This window comes from Lepisosteus platostomus, chromosome 2 (genome assembly GCF_059453375.1).
Source record: "Lepisosteus platostomus isolate fLepPlt1 chromosome 2, fLepPlt1.hap1, whole genome shotgun sequence".
Lineage (NCBI taxonomy): Eukaryota > Metazoa > Chordata > Actinopteri > Semionotiformes > Lepisosteidae > Lepisosteus > Lepisosteus platostomus.
Window position 1 is genome coordinate 29,374,409 of NC_142612.1, and position 21,064 is coordinate 29,395,472.

The window sequence follows — 21,064 nt, forward strand, 5'->3', positions numbered from 1 at the left end:
ACATTGTCACAAAGTAGCTTTACAGATTTCTGGGCCTGAACCCTGAGTCAGGAAGCCTAAGGCAATAGTGGCAAGGAAAAACTCCATTAGATTAAAGTAGGAAGAAACCTTGAGAAGAACCAAGGCTCAAAAGGGAGAAGCTATGCTCTGGCCGGCACTGGGTTCATTAAAACGAACAGCTATGAAAGTTGTCTATTTTGTATTACATGGTGGGAAAAGCAAACTAATGTTTTTAGTTCAGTCATGTATGGTAATGTTCAACAGTGCCCAGAATGTTCAGTTAGTTTCCTTCGGTTGCGATTTTCACTGGGAAGTTGAGTTTCCTTAAAGCAAGTGGCACTATGGTGGTTTCCTTGAAGCAAGCTGGTACAATAGGCAGGAACAAAATAGACAGGAACAGTAAGAGATTGAAAATATCTAATTGATCTGCAAAGGTTTTGAGGATTCCAGGACTTTCCAGGCCAGGGTCTTTATTGGTTTTGTACCTTCTTAAAGGTGCTGTGCATATTGTGTTCAGTGAGCCTTAGCACCCCTGATTTACAAGGAGATTCGATGGAGGGCATCCCCGTTATAGTTCATGAATCAATGCCTTCAAAGTTTTTGTCTTTTGTATACCTTTTTTACCTGTCTGATAAAATTTTCCATGTCATACGTGGATTTCTCCATCTCCTAAATAGGACTCTACAGCACAGTTTTTAAGTTTGTTGCAAATGTCTCTTTACCCAAGGTTTTATTTGGATGTAAACAAATATTTCTGGTATGAACACAGCTAACCACGTATTAATATAAGACATGACCAACTCTGTATACCAGTTAAGGTCATTGGAAGCCTCTTTGAATGTACTCCAGTCAGTAGTTCCTGAACAATCCATGAATTGCTGCTTGTTAAAATCTGACCAGCACCGTCTTCATTAATGCAAGTGTTCATTATTGGCAGTGTGCTCTTTAGCTTCTGTTTCTAAACAGGAAAACGGAGTATGGAGATGCAGTCACACTGGGATTAGGTTTAAAGCTTTAGAAAACCATATTTAAATTGAATGTACAATTATTGAAACTGGATTGGGGTGAAGGATTGTTTAGGATCTGTGAGGGACTGGCGTCAAGTCCAGGGTGTATCCTGCCACGAGCCAGATGCTTGCTGGGAGTCTCCGGCTCTCTTGCAAGCCTGTACTGGGTAGGTAAAGTGGTTAGAGAATGGTAAGTATGAGTATGAGCAGTATGAGGCTTATAGTAAACTTGAGGTTTTAAGATTAAACACAACTACCACTCTGATTACTGCTTCAGGGCAGTTTCCATACAGTACACAGTTCCTTGGGCACAGGACCTGCATTATGCAATGAGACATTTCTTTTTATTTATCCTGAGGATCAGAAGAACTGCATCACTCTTTTAATGCATTTCTTTAGGAACAACGAAACATGAATATTATTTAAATGAATTTGGTGGCATTTGAATTCATTCACAACAAACTGCAATACTCTCGGGTCACTGACTGTTGCATTAGCACCAAATCACCTCATTTGTTAGTATTGATTAGGTGTAGTTAATGAGGTGTTTTAATAACTTGTTGAAAGTCAAGCCTTGTGAAATCAAGCATAAAAATCTCCCTGTTTTTGAAGAGAACACGCTCTTTGTGCCATCGGTATATTGCAAGCTGGACTAATTCAGTGCATTGTGGGCAATCTGGGCAGTTCACAGCTTTTGTGCCATTAGTCAGATGCAGCTCCTGTTGAGCGATGAATCAATTTTCTAATGTTCACCATAATGGACCTCAGTGATTGTCTCAGACATGGAGAATGCCACAATAATTGGTGTGTTCAATGAACCTTTCCATTCACTGGACCAAGTCTAGGTGCTACAGACCTCCATTTGTAGTGCTTGATGACAAACTGACAGCATGGACACATACTATACTGTTCAAGTTCTGGGATGTCACATATACTTTTCCTGTGGGCTCACCCTGACAATTATAGAACTCCAGCAGGACAACACATGATTTTTTGTGAGATGACAAGGACAAGCAATTATTATAAAGTCAAAACAGACCACAAGTCTGGTTCTCCTTTTTTCCTTTCTTTCCATGAGAGCCACAAAACACTCATGTTAGAACATCTGCAGAGACATTAGTGATTTTAATTGAAAGAGAAGCATTAGGGAACATATAATTTAAATACAGCAGAACAGTGGTGACCTTCAGTTAAATAAAATAAAAAACCCTTACTTCCCCATATAAAATTATGCAATTAACAATTTAAATGAACATCGACATGGTAAAAGCTTTAATTCTGAACAAACATGTCCGCAAGGTACAGTATGACTGGTTACATATTCCATCTCTTTGGCAAAAGGATGAACATTATCTTTACAGTGTACGAACCAAACAGCATAAAACACTTTGCAAAAAGACAAATATTGCACTCCTTTATATACAAGAATAAACAACTTAAAATATATTTGTGCTAGGGCCTTATTTTTAGTGTACTTTTTAAAATAATAAAATTAAGAGGTTTAAGTATCTGAAGCAGGAGGCTAAAACTCTTGTGTGAGGATTCCTTAAAATAAGACGATTCTGTGTAGAAATATAATGTCTTCATAAACAGAAAGTCGGTAATATACTAATGAACGCCAACATGTGGAGGGCTACATTATAGTTCATTAATACTCCCTCTGAAGATGAATGCTCAGTTTCAGAAGAGACATTTATAATACACCTGAATACATACAAAAGTATGGACAAGAGTTTTCGGCTCATTAAAAAAAAGAATATAGAATTGACCATATGTTAGACCAAGGTAACTAATTACATGCATGAAGTGTTCTTGCTGCTGAAAATCCACATTCTTGAGTCTCCACAGGAAACACTACACAAGAACACAGCACAGATACAGTTTAATATGGAAACTATACACAATAAAGGTAAAACGATAAAAAACTTCCTTTCAAAACCCCTTTTTGTTCTTGTTGTGCTGAGTAGCCACACTCCACAGTGTAAGGAGAACGTCCTGCACAAAAACAAACTGTCTGCAATACTTTCGTACACAACAGTAACAATTTCTGTAAACCGGCATGAAATTGTGAACACCATCCCCTTTGCAGGACACGGAAGCCCTACCACGTCAGACATGAGCTCAGGCCTGTTTTCTCTTTTCTCTGTTCCCTCAACGCGCATGGATTTGTAGCACATGCCCGATATTCAGCTTTGGAGACTGCTTCTCCGAGTGTAAACAATGATGTAGAAAGAAAACCAAATGATGGTTCCTAAGGGACAGCGATCACTTTTCTGTGTGCCGTCCTTCACACCACTGAAGAAGAGCTGGGGATACCCTGGATGGTGGTGGAGGTCGGAGTCCCACTGATGGCATTGAAAATGTGAAGCGAGTCTGGGAGCACACTCTTCACCCCATCATCCACTGGACTGATCTTTACAATGGGAAGAGAGCAGAACAAATAAACAAGAGTTTATCAACTGACGACCAAAATCAGTTGTTTTCTTACAGAGACGAGAAGCACCCAGACATTCAACTATAGCTGTGCAACCTCTAATTAAGTGTGTTTATCATTTGCTGTAAAATGTGGCTTGATATTTGCATGCCAAAAAAGCGCTGTTGTATCAGGTAATTAATTATTAAACAGCAGATTCAGTTTTCTTATGGTTTAATTTTCCATGGGATAAGTGTAGCTTTACTGCAGGGCAATTAATAAACTCTAGTCTATCTGTATTACAGCTAATAATATTTAAATTACAGCTAAATGGAAGCAAGGCTACCGTCACCCCAAAGGTAGTTGACCACTTATGTCAGGTATGCCGGCTTCATATTGTGCTCTCAAATTGAAATCGGCCATCCCACGGGGCTAATTAAAATCGGACATGTACAGAAAAGAACAGAAGAAATCTTTTGCTTTCTGTTCAGATCACGTGTACCTAACCTGTCATAAGGAAAATAAGTCATGTTAGATTCCTGGCTAAGGTGCGGTAGGACAGAGGCTGATTCTTCACATGTAAGGGTAAAGGTTGATGACAACGGAAGACCACGGGCTCTGTCTTGTCAGTATTTTGACATCTGCTATATACTGTATGGCTACCAAAAAAGATAATCAGGTCAGGTTCAATGAACAAAGGAAAAGAGTGAAACAGAAACATAAAGGAATTGTACAGTTTTTCTACAAAAAAACTGTTGTCACTCATTGCAGTCAAAGACTGACGTCTGTCTTCAACTGGGAAAAGATGAAGCACTGTGCAAAATTACAATATTCCCCACAAGGAATAAACAGAACAGGTAATCTCTACAGTGACTGAAACAGAAAAACCCACACAAAAAGACAGCCATATTACCATCCGATCTGTTGATGTCAGCACAAAGAGAAACAGAGACAAATATTAGTTTGTGTCAAAGCACATTTCTTCCCGAGTATGATGATTTCCTGTACGAAGAACACTCATGTCGGGCATCAAGCTCATATAAAATTTCATAGTCAAATAATGTAAACAAGGCTTACATTAATTGTAGAATTTCTGGATTTTATCAATAAAGAAAGTGGTTGATTTTATCAATGACATTATTCCTTGCATTAATACAGTGATATTCATCCGAAAGTATTACACACATAAGAGGGGACCAACTTCTTTCCCTACTGAAATTTAGCACCTACTGTACCTGGTGACATAGCCTACTCTTATATAAGCTCCCTACTCTTTCAAATAGTACTGTGACACCCTATTTGCTTGCCTGGAGGACAGCATCCCTGGTTACTCCAGTGGGGATTTGATTTTCAAAATTATGGTCAGGAGAGATGAGTGCCACCTACCGTTCCACCAATACCACTTGCAATAGCAACCTAAACCAGAACTGATCAGGCTCAGCCTTGCTTAGCTTCTTAATTGTGATGAGATCGGGCTATTAGGATATATTGCTGTGACATGTACCTCTTGTAGAGATATTAAACAATATCCAATATGAGTTTCACAGTTAACCCGCTCCAGTCATAACACTTACCCTGCACCTTTTATGCAAAGGAAACTTTTTTAAAAATGATTTGTCAATAATAATAATAATAATAATGGTCAAAAGCAAATAAAAAGTAAAAGTGTTTAAATGCTTCTATGTCCAGTGTGTCACAATGTCACCAAAATACTCATCATCAGTGACATCAGACCCACCTGTTCATGCATGATTTCTGAGAGCTCTCGAGCCATTTCTCTGTAATTGGCTTTCATCTCTTCCTGATATTCCAGCTGGTCTTCTTTAATCAGCCGCTCATTGATACTTAACCCCTGACCACAGGCTTCCACAAATTGTCTGGTTCAAAAAAGAAAACAAAAATTTAGCAGAAAAAATGTGGATGTCTAAAAATAACGTAAGGATGAAATCTCGAGACTTACCTGAAGACTTCTTTCAGCTGTTTCACTTTGTTGTCTGGGTACCTCTTTGAGCTGGCATCATCGAGGAAGGCCCTGGCGTATGCCAGTGGGCCAGCATTTACCTGGGAGATAGTGGGAGGACAGTGAAAATTTGAGCTACATCATTCATAATTTATCAATGTCATTCATGCAGCACACAGCACAGTGCATGGACTTAAAACTTTTCTGTAAAAATGGGCAGATGAGCATTTAAGATGGGTGTTTTGTTTTTGCAGTGCAAGGTGGAGGTTTATAGTGGCATTGGTGGTTCAGTGGTAGAATTCCCACCTGCACACTCACATTCCCCCCAGGGCAATTAGGTGACAGCATACCTGCACACTCACTCTCCCCCAAGGGTGATTGGATCTCAGCGTACCTGCACACTCACTCTCTCCCCAGAGCAATTAGGTCTCAGTTTACCTGCACACTCATGCCCCCCCACCCAGGGTGATTAGGTCTAAGCCTACCTGCACACTAACACTTCCCCCAGGGCAATTAGGTGACAGCGTACCTGCACACTGACTCTTGCACCAGGATGATTAGGTCTCAGCTCACCTGCACACTCACGGTCCCCACAGGGCGATTGGGTCTCAGCGTTCCTGCACACTCACGCTCCCCGCAGGTCGATTAGGTCTCAGCGTACCTGCACATGCACTCTCCCCGCAGGGTGATTAGGTTTCAGCTTACCTGCACACTCACGCTCCCCTGCAGTTTGAGCTGCAGCCGGATCATGTCCACCTCTGAGGCCGAGCATAGCTGCCGCAGCTCCGCCACCTTCTTGCTCATTTCGTCGATGGCTACCTCGATGGGGTTGAGGTCCGTCTGATGCTGGTACATTACCGCAATCCGCTTCTTCACATAGGGGAAGCTGTGTGTCGCTGCAAGACAAAGTATTCCAATTCCTACATCGTGGGGCAAAAGAATCTGACTGTATAAGATCCCATTCAGAAAGAACTGCCTGTCTTGCTAGGTTTAGAGTGTTTTTTTATGTAAAAGGAAAATGTTGCAAAACCAAAATAACTGGGTCTCATTTGAAAGTTCTAAGGCAAAGCAGAAACTTTCTTTTGCATGATTTTAAATAATAAGCGTAGCATTTTTTTCAGATGGAACATGTAAACCATGCACTGTATTAGCACTTTACTGTTGAAACGTGTCTTGTTGTGCAAGTAAATGACTAATCTGTACTTCATTAATAGTGTTCAGCATTTTCAGAGTGTGTTTTTTTACATGCATTTAACCTTACAGTTGTGACCTTTGCCATGTCTGGATCCCAGTTAATATCTTTAAACCTGGCAATTCTGATTAATTATGAAACAAGGCCCAAGGTTGAAACATGAAGCTTTTCACTTCATATTTCAGTGCCTGAGAGCTTTGCCCAACTAATCTCCCTCCCATATTTTATTGTCAGCTTTAACAATCGATCAAATGAGCAGAACTATGTTTATCACTGTTGACACACAGTGTAACTTAAAAACACTTTTTTTAAATGTCCGAGTGGCTCAATGGGTGTGATCTTGGATCATGTCAGTAGCCGACTGTGACTTTGGGATTCTCCAAGGACAACACACAAATGGCTGATAGTTGTTGAGTTTAGGAAGAATTAATTAGGGCTTGGTGCTCAAAAATACATAAAATGTATTTTATTTTTATATACTGTTTATTAAATATTAATAATGTGATTATGATTCTAATTTCACACACTATTTCTAATCTTGCCATATACATAAAGTGAAATATTTTAGTTTTTGACTGTATTCAATTGCAAATTAAGAGAAAACTATTTTTCAAAAGAAGAGCTTATGAAGTTGTTTTATGGCATCATTGTTAAAATAAAATTAAATAACCTCTTTTACTTACTACAGCCAGTAAGCTTTGGTTGTATTATTCAGATAAGAAGATAAAGTGTACTTTTGGATTTTAGAGCTCATATAACAATAAAGCAATAATACCAAGCAGATCAAGAAGGAAACATAAGAGTTTTAAAAGTCAATAATTAAACACGCATACAGTATCTAACAGTGTCGACTAAGAATTCTTTCACAAAATGGAGTTACTGTAACTCCGTAATGTTACCAACTGTTCTCTTGGATAACAACTCAAATGTTGGTCATCCTGTAGCTTGGATACTACTGAAATACTATCTCACTATACCCAGCTAGTACCTAGAGGTGCGGCAAATCACTTGGCCTTGAATATTTTACTCGCTATAGGGTTTTTCGCTTTTCTCTTCTCCTGTATGCCTGATGGTTACTCTGTTACACTATGATACACTAATTTTGCATCCAAATACAATCTACTTTTGATTTACAGTATTGTTCAACTGTTTGTATAGTCAGTGTAAATTAATAACTGCAATGGCCTTCTGTGACACACGTCTTGTTGTGAAGGTGCTATACAGAAATAAAATTGAATTCAATTTCAACTGTTGTGCTTTGTGATAGAGGATCTTTCTTGTTGGCAGCAGGAATGCAAAAAAGCTTGATTTTAAGTATGCTACTTTGCACTGCATTGTGTACACTCGGGTGCAAACTGAAATAATATGATGTTGTGTCAACCAATTCCAGGGCCTCTTCCCTTCCATACATATTTACAGATTTGCATCAACAAGTATAAATACATAAAAATAGGTATTTACAGGAAATAATCTGAAAGTATATGCATATGCAGGCATAGTGTTAATTTGACAACTGTAATGCAATAAGAAATGGGGTCCAAGTTGAATTTAATTGTGCAATTGTGAAATTAGTTTTTTACGAGATGCTTTGAATTTCTCCATTGTGATATAAAATGTAAGTATCTTGGAGTAGGTAACTTATGCCGACTGAGATGCAGAAAGGTTGTGCCTCCTCTTCCAGTTAAGCAGCACTGTTTTCATGGCCCATCTGTCGGCACACCTACTTGTAAGGATGGTCCTTCGTTTGCACTGCTCATCCACCCCTCCCTGCTTCTTCCCCGAGACAGTGAAAGGCATCTCAAAGACAAAGCGGCGGATATTGTGGCTCTTTTCAAAGTCGGTCTTCCTGTCCGCTAACTCTTTCTCATCCAGGTATGGAGTCACGTGGGTGACCTGGATGTATGCATATTTGGAGTCCAAATCTTTCGGGTTAATCTAGATACCCACCCAAGCCATGGAAAAATAAAAGAGAACAAAGTCATTTCCGAGACAGACGCTGGCCAAGCTTTCACTCCAGAAATCTGCAACCCCCACATCAAAGGATTGCCTTTTAAACAAAAGTGAAGAAAAAAAACCCCACTTAATTTTAAAAACAGTTGGGACCTTAAAATTAAACTGACAGCTTTTCCACGTTTCCAAACAGATAAAGGGCGTTCTTCATTAAAACAATTTGGCAGACAACAGCAATCCGCACAATGTTGTGCTAACGAAAATCAGTCTAAGGAAAATTCATAGTTACACTTAATTCCTTAAATTAACAATTACATTTGTTTAATTAATAAAAGTCTGTTTCAACAGGAGAAAGCATAAAAACTGTTCTACCTACACAACGTCTATTGATATGAAAAAAGAACAGCAAATGTGAACTCTGAACCTTTTAGCAGGTAAAGAATATGTGCAGAATTTAAGTGCAATTCTTGGACATATGGTGGGGCTTAAAACCTGCCCCAGTCGACTGAACTAACAGATATAACCAACATAATGGAGGTTTAACTTAAAAGAACACATCATTATACAACAAGGACACAGGCTATTTTTTATTTTCCCCAATTGAGCATGCAGACATCAGTTTTGCAGATAAAGGGAAGAATGCATTTCCAGGTATCCTGACAGGTCCCAGACATCCATATACAGTATATCCTTACATCAGCTCTCTGGGAACAACATGACAGTTGCTGACTTGGGCTTAAAACCTTTAGTATTGCCTAGTATTGCTTTACCATGGGGTAAAAATCACTTAAATCCATAGTACTGCCTTTGATCACTGTACCTTCCTAGTTTAGGCCCTACATGTAATTGATACAGTATCATCTGGGCATAAGTCAATAAGAGCAGGATGTGTATTTAAACCACATTCTTCAGTTATCAAAATATTCTAAGTAACATGAGGTTTCCAACCATGGAATTAGAATTAAAAATGAAGACAGAAGAAGAAACTGACAGGACAGAAGCAAAAAATCTAAGTAACATTTTTTTAAAATATATTTTACCCTTCCAGAGTCTTGAATCATTTTGACATTCTCTTGGCCAAACTTGTCTGAGTAGAGCTTGAGCAGCCTCTGGGAAATCTCTGAGAGGGGAGTGAATTTAGGTTCCTTATAAATGTACTCTTTGCCATCTTCATCTTCAAAGAATCCCTGGAAAACAAGAAAACCACACATTACAATGTGCTACCATAAAATGCAAAATGTACAATTTGTTTTCTACTGCACTGCAATGCTTTAATTACAATGGCTTGAAGGATGGTCACCAAATAAGACATTAGATTTGCCTTATTTTAAAAAAAAATGGGAAACAAAAGCAGTTTAAAGGAATTGTTTACAGAAAAAAATACAAAGCTTTGTATTATTGTTTTGAAGTTTTTAAAAACCACTGAAAATGACGTTCAACAGATTTCAGTGTCACATGAATGGGGATGGGTTATTGGCACCAGTGATCCTCATTAACATCTTCATAAATTTAAACCCATTTAGTTAATCAAGTTGTGAGTTTCTTATGGTTCTCTCTCTCACTCACAGTTTGCATTCCAATACAACATTAGATTTTTTGTGGTTTACATTATTTACAACAAATATTATCTAAACCTTAGTTTTTATCGTGACTTCTTCAAAGTAGGAAAAATAGCAGCAAAAAGGCTTCACAATGTTAGGCCTGTGGTCCAGTCTGTCTGACGAGCTCAGCGCACACTGTGCGACTTGCTTACAAAGGTGAATTCATGCAATCCAGAAAAGAAGGGATGGTAAGTAGAGTGAGCGATTGAGGGGAAATTCTGACTTAAACCGAAAATAAAAATCATGTACAAGCTGGCAAAAACTATTTCCTTAAGATACCCAACAAGGCTTACTTAAGACAACAAACGTTAGACAATAACTAACTCTTTGGATATTTTCCATTAACTGAATCTTATACCAAATGTTATTTCAACACCACAGGTGCCAAAAAAATCTCAATGATTTTCTGAGTCTTTGGGGGGGAAAAAACTGGATGTATTAGGGTTTGGGGTAGCTAGTGTAAATTTTACTATCCATTTCAACCATGATATAAATACATATTCCTTGTTTCCCTCCCATCTCTTATTGTTGGCTCAACAATCGACTTAATAAACTGTTATTTAAAAACCCAGCTTAAAAAAAAAATGTCTGTTGGTGCCTCCTCAGTTGGTAGGATGATCCCTGTGATTCTGGGATTGAGCCCAAGTCATGTCACTAGTCAACTGTGGGATTCTCCAAGGACAGCACACAATTGTCTGATATTTGTTGAGTTTAGGGTGGATATAATCAGGGCTTGGGACTCTCTTAGGACCCAGCAAAATAGCGACCCATAACCACATGGGCTACAGCAGTTGGTGAGGGACGTGCCTCTCGTCGAATTGGAGCTAAAACTCTGGTATGGGGCTACGCAGCCTGTAATGTCTTAATAAATAATTTCCTTATTAGCCCCTCTGTGAGGTCAATGGGATCACAGTCACAAGCCAAAACATGACAAATGCATAACTGACAATCCCAAATCTGATGGGTATAACAAAATAATGGGCAGTTCTAAATGCAAAAAAAGATGTCTGTCCATTATGTTACTTTGGGAAAAAAATCTAAAGATTAATATAGATGTTGAAATGGATGAGCTACAAGGAGGTAATGGAATACAGGTGTTGGACAACAACTGAACTAACAAAAATCACATCAAACCATAAGCTTCAATGCAGAACATTTACTGCATGAATGGCTTTTCTAGCATTCATTTACCTCCGCATCTGTCTCACTGTCAGTAAACTGGTACTGCTATAGGGTTGTAAAACAATAAAGAACAAATCAGTTATTTCTAGTATGCTGCTTGTCCAGAACTTCTGAGAAAATAAGTGGTTTCAAAAACTAACAACACAAAAAAATAATTGTAACAAGACTAACATGACATCACAGCAACCACATATACTGCTAAGTTGAGAAAAATGTTTTAATGCCTGCGATTTTTTTTTAACAGAACGTGAAACAGCAGTAAATAATGACTAAAAACAAAAAAGTAAACAAATACAGCTTATGGGCAACAGATACAGACAAAGGTAAAAGGATAAAGGGTAATAAGCACAGCAGAGAAGCCAACTCAAATGGTGCATTTTTAGCTACATGCATTGCTAATGTAAAGAAGCAAGCTGCAATAGTTGAGTCAATGAAAATGGCCAGAATGTTTAGCAGTACATTATGGCTGAAAAAATAGATTTTTTTAATAAAAAGCAGCACGTCACACTTAAAAAGGCTGTGAACAAATGTTACCAAAGCTCACTGCAGAACTTACCGCTGCCTTAAAGAAAGAAAAAAAAAGCATAAAGATTTTATTAAAATCTTTCTTACGGCAGGAGGAGGGGAGGATGGGGTTGATTATAAAAATAAGAATCACTGCTGAGGCTTTTGAGGGCTACATGCTTAAAAGAATTGTAATGCTCCAGAATGTGAAGCTTATTAACAATCACTGAACATACACACATTTTATTTTCCAATCAGCTCTTACATCTCCAATTACCGAACTAACCACAAAAGCATTTTCGTGGCAGCCTTTCACAAAAGTAGCTGATTATTAAAGTGATGTTGGTGAAATCAGAATAGTCCAGTGGTCAGCCAAGGAGCTGTGCTGAAACTGGGAGACCCAGATGAAATACAAAACATTTAAGTCAGAGAGGGGGAACAATACTAAATTACTTATCAGAATAACTTTGGACAAGGAAATATCAGACGCTCTTACTGAAAAAATGACAACGTGCATCTAACCTTTCAATTCATTCAACTTGCAGCAATGTCTAAGACTCCTTGGCCACATGTAGCAACCTCCGCATTTCTGAATGTGCAGAACCTCACCTGCCCAAAGAAAGCCACTCTGAAGTAGGTGCCGAGGAGCCTTTTGCCTGTGTGCATCACCTCTGTCACCTTACTGTACGCACGGTGTAGCGTGTCGTACAAGTGGGCAAGTTTCTGTAGGAAAAAGAGCAAAGATGTGATAAGAAAACCCCACAGACAGCTGGGTAGTTTCAGAACTTCATCCATTAGCAGAATCTTCAGGACAGCTGTGTACAGTGGTGTTCCAGGGAATCTCGAACTACAGTACCTCGAAATCCCGGCGTTTCTCGTAGATGGGGATGATGAGCTTATAGATGTCGGCAATCACCTCGTAGCGCTCGGCCTTCCACAGCCCATCACCGCACTGCTCCAGCAGCTCCATCAGCACGTCCTGTTGAGAGATACACCCCCCATCACTCTCCTTCACCGTGCTCCCCAGCCACTGCAGTATCTCTTTCAAACGGTGCATCGTAACTATGGACTCCCTTATCTTGCTGTGACACTGTTGCACTGCCTTATTTGTTGGTAAATTTTGTCTGTCATTGTGACGTTAGGAGTACGCCGCAAAACAAATTTCCCCAACAGGACAATGAAGCATTCAGAAATACTGCCTGTCCATTACAATCATGAGTGCTGCTGTGTCAGCCCTGATGGGACAATGCTCCAAGCCCATAACACAACAGATATTAAGACATGGATGGAGAGACACTAATAAGGCTGGAAAAGGGGGCTACAGAAAGGGGAAAACAGGACATTTCACACAAGGATTTGTGTGTTTATACATTTAAAATGTTTTAAATTAATGTTACTGCTATAAGTAAAAATGACAGGTACACACAGGTGCTGGAAAAACACATATTAAAAAGAAGAAACATTCTTTAAATGTGTATGTAAAACAGCCAGTGTTCTGCAACACACAAGTTACAGGAAGGTTTGGTTAATTCTCTTTCTTCATGAAGAAATAAGATAAAGAGAAACATGAGGAGCACAGCTTTAATTTGGAAATGCATTAGAATCCTGCTCTTTGGCACATTAAAATTCAGCATGAAAAAATAAATCCCTAATGGCAGCTTAAGGAGGCAGGTTGCTGCGGAACATCGATCATAAAAACCAAATGATCGCAGTAACATAATGCTTAACAACAGATCAGAGTGAATGCAGCACTTTAGAGGGCACAATATCAGCATCTAAGTGGTTTTATAGACAGCTGCGGTTGAGTAATTTGACACCCATGAAGGGCCTGAGAGACGTACGTTTGAGTGTCCCCAGCCCCACTTCCGATATACAGACCACGTGAAGAGAAATTCCTTCTTTTGCCATTAAAAATGATGCATAACCCCACCCAGATACAATGGCGTTCATCGAAAAAGGTCTCATCATTATCCTGTTTGTAGGAGCCAAGTGATGTACTGCAGGCAAAATGTATTTATAATGTTTTTTTAATTAAGTGTTTTTGGAGTCTACTCTGTCCGTTTTAATTTTCTAATTTTCAAAAAATGAAAAATATGCCGCTGAAAAAAAGATTTCCAGGGGGAGGAAATTGATATTTTCTTGTTCTCATTTTTATGAAAGCTTCACCACCTCTCATTCTTGAGAAATATCTGCACTATAGTAATCTAGAAGACAAAGGTCAATACCATGGCCACAGTGTCTTTGCCCTTTTTTCAAACATTTATCTACATTAACTGCGGCTGTAATCACCCACCGAATACAGTTAAAAAATACAGCCAAAAAGACTGTGTCAACCTATTAACAAGTAGAGATTTTAAAAATGTGAAAGAAGTAGCTAACTGGAGACTGTTTCACTTGGGAACTTTAATATTTTTTAGTGCACAGTTATCTTCTTATTCCTAACATGTTCATTTGAACCAAGAAGTACCTCAGGGTAACCCAAGGTTAAAAAGATTTGTTATATACCACATGAGCCTGAGTTAATAACATTATATTTCCACACACTATGCTTGCATTATGCTTGGCTTCTTTCCTTTTAATCAGCAGTCAACTAGAGATCAAACTCTTACAAAACTTGCCATTACATGAAAAAAAATAGAGTGTATATAAATGTTATCCTTTCCACACTGGTATAATGCTTACAATATATACAGCCTTAAGATGTTTTCCATTTTTATTCCCCTGAAGTCAGTTATTATCTGTGCACAGAAACCTAAATTACTTTTCATCTTTCACAAGCATACAGTTCCATTATGGAAAAAATGTTTTAGAATCACATTAAATCTTATGCTGATTAGTATATATTTAAACTGTATACTAATAAACAAATTACATATGTAGGATACTAGTAACCATAATCAGCTGTCAGGTCATGCCAGAGGGGACTGGATTCCCAGCCTTTAACTGTAGGTTTTCCTTCGAACAGCTACTGTTTTTGAAGAAATTTACGTTTAGAATATTTGGCCTGAGGCAAAAAACTATTCTCCTTCTATATATGTACTGCTTGTTCTCAAGGAGGTCATTTGATAACAGACTCCACCTTGAGACGGCTTGTTTGAGGGTGCAGCATGATACAGTACTGATCTGCTGATAAAAAAAATCCTTAGGCAGCTACTTGGTTATCAGGAAGAAAACTGCGAACCTCTGCATTCTCCCCCAGAAGAATGCCATGACACAAAATGTGAACTATGAACAGCAATTGATACTCTTCATAGTCTGATAAGACAGTGCTGTATACATATTATTAGAATGAAACAAATGCAAAAAAACAAAAGCTGTTTTTTAAACACAAACCTAAGGCCCACTGTTGAGACAGAGATTTTCTAATATTTTTGTAAGTTGCAGGATGACAATCCTGATGTTGTTTTCTCCTCATCTTGAAGAAACAATTCTAAAAATCTAGCATTGTATGTAGGTTAAAGAAAAATGAAAAATTGATCACTTTTTAAATTGAAACAAATGCAGCATGTTGTTCACTGCTGCAAAATCTTTAGGGAGATGCCCCATTTTCTTATTTTCATACATTTAACAAATATATACGGTACAATATATAGAAAATCAACAGTTGTTTTAGAAACTATTTGAATAAATGTTCTGCTTTGGGGAAAAACAACAAATAGTTCATAAGCCAAAATCAAAGGCTTCAAACAAAAACTGTTTGCATAGGAACCATCTTATTTCTATGGAAAAGAGGAACAAAATGATTTTCCTGTCTGTTAAATGTGGTTTTAGAAAACTAGCCAATTATGTGCTTGCTAGCAAGGTTAGCAGCCCTGCCACCTTGTAGCCAGATGTCACCAGATCTCAGAAGCTATGCAAGGCTGGCAGACTGGGCCTGACCAGTACTGAGAAGGGAGAACTCCAAGAGAAACCAGGTGCTGGTGGACCAGTAGGTGGCATTCTTCTGTTTGGATAAGAACTTCTAAACCAATACCTCACTCTGCTGATGAGAGAAATTGAGCTGTAAAAGATGTTGGTTGGATTACATGTTGCCGACTTCCTGGTTCTTATATCACTTTCTCACTTCATTTGATCTGCTGTGCAGAGGGGTTTTTGGCTCATAATGGCTGTCACATGTTACGCAGGAAAGTGCTAAGATTCAGTGATGAACACAGTGAGTCCACTGTGATACATAAATCACTTTAAGTGCTTTGAATTGCTATATACGGTATATATTATGTGTAATTATGTGTAACATTTATAGAGCTCTGAAACATGGAATAGGATTGGCACATTTGCAACAGAAAATAATAATTGAAAGTCACTGTATGACAAAAAAGGCCTGGAGCTCTCACCTCGTTGAAATGAACATCCTGCATGCCCACATCCTCCATCATGGAGGCCTCTTCCTCTATATTAGGTGTGACCACTCGGAAGGCTGAGCAGCCCTGCTTGAACATTCCTGTGAGTGCGGGAAGAATGTCAAAACGTCAGAAAGGCCACAAATGAAAGGAGGACATTTGGAACATTGTGTTCTTTATGGTTATATTTTTAAAATCCCACTGAATATTGAGCTTAATAGAAACAAATGCATAAAATAGTAGCCAGTCCAACCTAACCTGCATAACTGTGGGAGGAAACCACAAGACCTGTCAAAACCTATGGTCCTATGAGAATACAGGGAGTATAGGCAAACTACACATAAACAGGTTGCCCAAAACCTAGAATCAAATTTCAGAGCCTGGAGTTCTGAGGCAGCAGCTAATAACCCTGATGCCCAAAGCAGTAAAGCAATATCTTTTGTTAAAGTGGCACTATGCTGATTCAGGCAGTGCTAATCCTCCTATCTCTTTATTGATTTATTTGAAGGCTGTAGGTATTCTAAAGATATGATTGAGTTTTGTGATGGAATGTCAATCTGAACTTTTTTTCTCAGAACAGTGAAAAGAGCAAAGACGTCCAAAGCTGCCCATGCACCAGTGTTGATTTGAGCCAATGACAGATGAGATTTAAAGCCTTTAACAGGATGACAGCTAGAAGACTTTGTAAAATACTGTCTAATCCGCAACCTGTAACACGGATGCACAAGACACCAGGAAAGCAAGCATGTGAAAGTCAGAGTGGCAAAAAGTCACCTTGGATGACCAAAACCTCAACTCTGAGACGGCTGCCAAGCTCTGGGGAAACAGAAATGATTGGAAATCCACTCATCTGTGGCTTTCAAGTTTGCAACATTGGGGGTTCAATCCAAAAGTGCTGAGGACACGGAACCTGCTGACTATCACTAAACTGTGTTGCTTCATTAAAGCTGCTGGTACAACACAGGCCGTCAGGCAACAGATGAGGGATTAATAAGCAGCTGTCATTAACCAGGCAAATAATGCCGTTAGGTGCTCAATGTGTCCTCAATGCCTAATTAGCCTTTCAGCCATAAAAAGCCAATATACTTCATTACGCGTGAGAGGTATGTGAGCTTACAGTAAAGATTGATAGATATGACAGGTATGTGGGAAAAAAAAGTTTGCTAAATAATGAAATATATACTCCAGGAACACCATCATGCCAGCTCAACATAAAAGTTCAATAAAGCCCAATGAAAATCCTTTGTACAGTATCCGTACAGAAATAACAGCACATCAAACTACAGAACCAACAGAAAAAACACTGCACCAGCCCTTCCATGTAAATCTAGTAATGACTCATTTGATACATACAGCTTGAATCAGTGTTTTATAATGTTTTTAAAAAAGCATGGCATGCCATAAATCTTACTTATGTACTGGTAAAAATGATCAATTTCTTTTGCCGTTTTTGCCAAAATCCCAAACAGTTTACACATAACAGTGGAGAAAAGAGCAAATTTTTTCCTTGGTAGTTTATTATTCATTAAAGCTACCTAATCAGAAACTCCCTGGATGATAATTTTATAAGTGGAAAATAGGAAAAATGAATGTCACTCTTGGAAATTAAGAGTATGTGACAAACCTGTCAGTATTGAAGCAATGTTCTTTGTTAATATTTTATTTATAAAATTTTAAAATTATTCAATTTTATTGGATATCCATTTTTTTCCAATGGATATATTTTCATTTGTTCAGTGATATTCTGTGTGAAAAACACTCATTATTAGTGGACAGGGACTAAGGTTAAAAACAAAAGTACCAGGATTAAACGTCTGGCATTTCTTTTTGCAGGACTAAAAATATAATTTTAATAATGGTTGACACCTGAAGAAGGCTCCACGGCCGAAGCATTGTGTTTTCTTTCTTGTTTTTTCAGCATGGAATAAACCTATTACTTGTTCCTTTGCAGCCTACGCATGCAGACACAGCTACCCACCTGAACTAATTTTAATAATCACATCAAAGTCTGTCCATTTTCTAAGTGCTTCTTCTAATTCAGGGTCACCTATCCCAGCAAGCAATGTGGAGTCGGGGCCTATCCCAGCAACCAATGGTTGCAAGGTAGGGTACACCCTGGACGGCGACGTCAGTCCATCGCAGGGCAGACACACTGACACTTGGGGCAGTTTTCCCAGCAGCCTATTAACTGACAAATGTGCCTTTGGACGTGGGAAGAATCCCACCGAAACATGGCAAGAACATACAAACTCCATGCAGATACAGGAGATAAACCCTGGGCCCCAGCGCTGAGAAGCAAGCAATGCTAACAGCTGCAACACTGAGATGCCCCAGACAGAAGAACTAAAATAAAGGATCTTGAAAGAATGGAGCACTCAAAGCTAGGGTGTTCTGCGATATCTAGAGTACTGGAGGTGGTGGAAGAGAGTACACACCTTTTCTCCTGAGGTATTCAGCAACCAGTGCTGCCACATGGATATAACACATAGCTGCCTACAAACACAAATAGAAAGAAAATATTCAAAAATGAGAACCTCTCAGTAAATACTGTACAGTCAAGCACAAGTAACACCTTCTACCACAATAAGTTACACAACAGGAAAAAAATGTTTGCTCTGTTTTTATGTAACAAGCACCTTTTCCACTTGCTTATTTTCCAAACACCTTTTCCAAAATGTTTCTACAACAAAGCTGCTAAGCCCCGCAGATCTAACCCCCTTTTTATAAAATTAAATCATTACCAAGATCTAAACCATTGAAGAACAAGGGGAACAAAGCTACTGAAAGATGGATTTCTTTGCTTTCATTTAATTTTTACAGCAGAAAGCCTGGGGGGCTGACTATGCAGTCACTGCAGCTGTGGCACATCTTTGCATCCTGGAGACAGCGCAGCTCACAGACCTCTGAAAGATCTCCATTCTTGACGTGGATCCTGGCCATACTGTCCAGCCAGGTTTTCCTAAGCTCTGGAGTGCTGGCGTAGGATTTGGCCAGACTGTACTGGAGGTCCACCAGCATCTCAGGGTCCTTCTCGTGCTCCTTCATCTGAGCCGTGGCCATCAGCACCGTGCGGATTCGCTTCGTCAGGTCCTTCACGTCCCAGGGGAATGCTGTGTTCTGTGTTGTTTCGGGAGAAATAAAAATATTGTACAGTCACTTTGCACAGGGGGAGGAAAAGCTGTTGGTATTGCTAGGGAATTGGCAAAAGAAACTCGATCCTACGCCAGATAGAAGCGTTTTGCCTTTTGTAATCACTGTGGCCCTAGCAGTCACTGACCTTAACAGTTTTGTCGCTGTTGGCACAGTTGTTGATAATGGAGAGGGACTGCTGAAAACGGGTGCCCCCTATTCCAATCACATCGGCAATCAGCTGGCTCACGGCAATCACCACCTGGAAAAGGGGAACAGGCCACGCTATTATGGTCGTCCAGCACGGATCAGACTGGACAAAAAAAAAACCCACAGGGTTAGAAAGCACTGCATATTCAGTGTGCTCTCCTGACTTGACCACAAACTTATTTTACTTCTAGAATTTGACTGACTGCTTGATCTCTGGAGAAGAGGACATACTACAGTGCACTTCATTTCTTCTGCTAAGTTAATTACTCTTAGATCACATCAAAGTACCAATACATGATTTTGCACTATACGATTATATACCAGCAAAAATATTCAGGACCTGCCCTCTTATATACCTACACATGTACAGATAATTGTATTGACACTGGAATTAACTAACCTGGAGGTGCGTCCGGACAAAAGATTTCCGTCCTGTGTAATCGAAGTTGCTCTTCATGAGAAAATAGAGGAGATGGGCTGCGTCACTGCGGATGGAGCTGAGCTTGGAGTTACAGCATTTCAGGATCTCATAGCAGAAGGAAGCACACATGTCCGCCCGGCCATCGAAAAATGTGCATGGAAACTGTAGGTACAGAGAAAGATGACCTCATTGCTTCCAGCACATCACTTGTATTGGTAAAAAATGTTTCAACTCTTCTTATTTCATACCTGTCACTTGGACTGAACAGTCACTCAGCACTCACCTTGTAAATGAAAGTTCGCAGTGAAGTAAAGACTTGTTTCAGAGCGGCTTCAGACTGATTGATTTGAAGGAAGCAAAGAAGGACCTCAAACACCTTCTTCATCAGTGGATTATGGCCATGGTCTGCACACAACTGAGTCTGTGAGGGCGGGCAAAAGCACTCAAATGCAATTGTATTCCTCACTTCAGAGAAAAATTAGAAAAGACAAGACACAGTACTACAGTACATTGCTAAACTACATAAATCATAGTAATGTGCGCAAAAGAGTTTTATTCACATCTGACAAATGAACTAGAAAACACAAGCAGAAACAACACAAAACTATATGATAGTGAAACTACAACACTTTAGGAAGTGAGGCACTTATTTATCCAAAGGGCCGTAGGAGTCTGAAACAAGCTAGCCAGCCATGTGTTTGTTGATACTTTGACATCCTTCAAGATACAGCTGGATAATATCCTTGGATCAATAAACAGCTAACTATCAAATGTAACCTTTCTTATGCTCTTAACCTATTTATCCTTAAAAAAATTAAAGTCTGCTTATGAGCATTATGTAAAGAGCTTCATTGAAAGAATGGCTTTAGCACAAATTCATAGTGTGCTCTGACTGAAAGCCATTGGCAGCCTTTTGTGTGTTACTGCTTGCTTTTTGCTCGTTTTAGGGTTATTGTGTTTGCATCACAACAGGGATTAGGATTATGACTAGGATCAGGGTTACAGTTTTTAAAACAGAGTTGACAAACAGGGATTTTCGGTGACATTGCCAATGGAATTCATACAAACCACAGCTGTGCTATTGCTGTGTTAGTCAGCTAAGACCTATTGGGAATTTCCATTATGAAACGTGTTACACAAAAAAAGGAAAACAGT

At 39.1% G+C, this 21,064-nt stretch overlaps 1 protein-coding gene and 1 long non-coding RNA gene across 20 annotated transcripts in view; one reads left to right on the forward strand and one right to left on the reverse strand.

Annotated features, from left to right (window-relative positions):
• Positions 1-2,113: 2,113 nt before the first annotated feature.
• LOC148676176 (dedicator of cytokinesis protein 9-like) overlaps positions 2,114-21,064 on the reverse strand; it is a 158,807-nt gene continuing 139,856 nt past the window's right edge. For 7 of the 19 annotated variants that reach the window (XM_088604228.1, XM_088604183.1, XM_088604235.1 and 4 more), the window contains 16 exons: positions 20,193-20,330; positions 19,889-20,071; positions 19,427-19,540; positions 19,051-19,266; positions 18,585-18,642; positions 16,924-16,965; positions 16,144-16,250; positions 12,666-12,788; positions 12,419-12,532; positions 11,315-11,350; positions 9,563-9,709; positions 8,297-8,507; positions 6,086-6,276; positions 5,381-5,481; positions 5,159-5,297; positions 2,114-3,420 (listed from right to left, as the gene is read on the reverse strand). In XM_088604228.1, coding sequence (XP_088460354.1) covers positions 3,295-3,420; positions 5,159-5,297; positions 5,381-5,481; positions 6,086-6,276; positions 8,297-8,507; positions 9,563-9,709; positions 11,315-11,350; positions 12,419-12,532; positions 12,666-12,788; positions 16,144-16,250; positions 16,924-16,965; positions 18,585-18,642; positions 19,051-19,266; positions 19,427-19,540; positions 19,889-20,071; positions 20,193-20,330 — 2,046 coding nt within the window. In that variant the 3' untranslated portion in view covers positions 2,114-3,294. The remainder of the gene's footprint in view (positions 3,421-5,158; positions 5,298-5,380; positions 5,482-6,085; positions 6,277-8,296; positions 8,508-9,562; positions 9,710-11,314; positions 11,351-12,418; positions 12,533-12,665; positions 12,789-16,143; positions 16,251-16,923; positions 16,966-18,584; positions 18,643-19,050; positions 19,267-19,426; positions 19,541-19,888; positions 20,072-20,192; positions 20,331-21,064) is intronic. The other 12 variants (XM_088604306.1, XM_088604269.1, XM_088604295.1 and 9 more) reach the window with 3 other exon arrangements.
• On the forward strand, positions 5,826-6,084 carry LOC148676177 (uncharacterized). The gene is made up of 2 exons (XR_015926140.1): positions 5,826-5,985; positions 6,030-6,084. It is a non-coding gene; the product is annotated as an uncharacterized LOC148676177 (long non-coding RNA).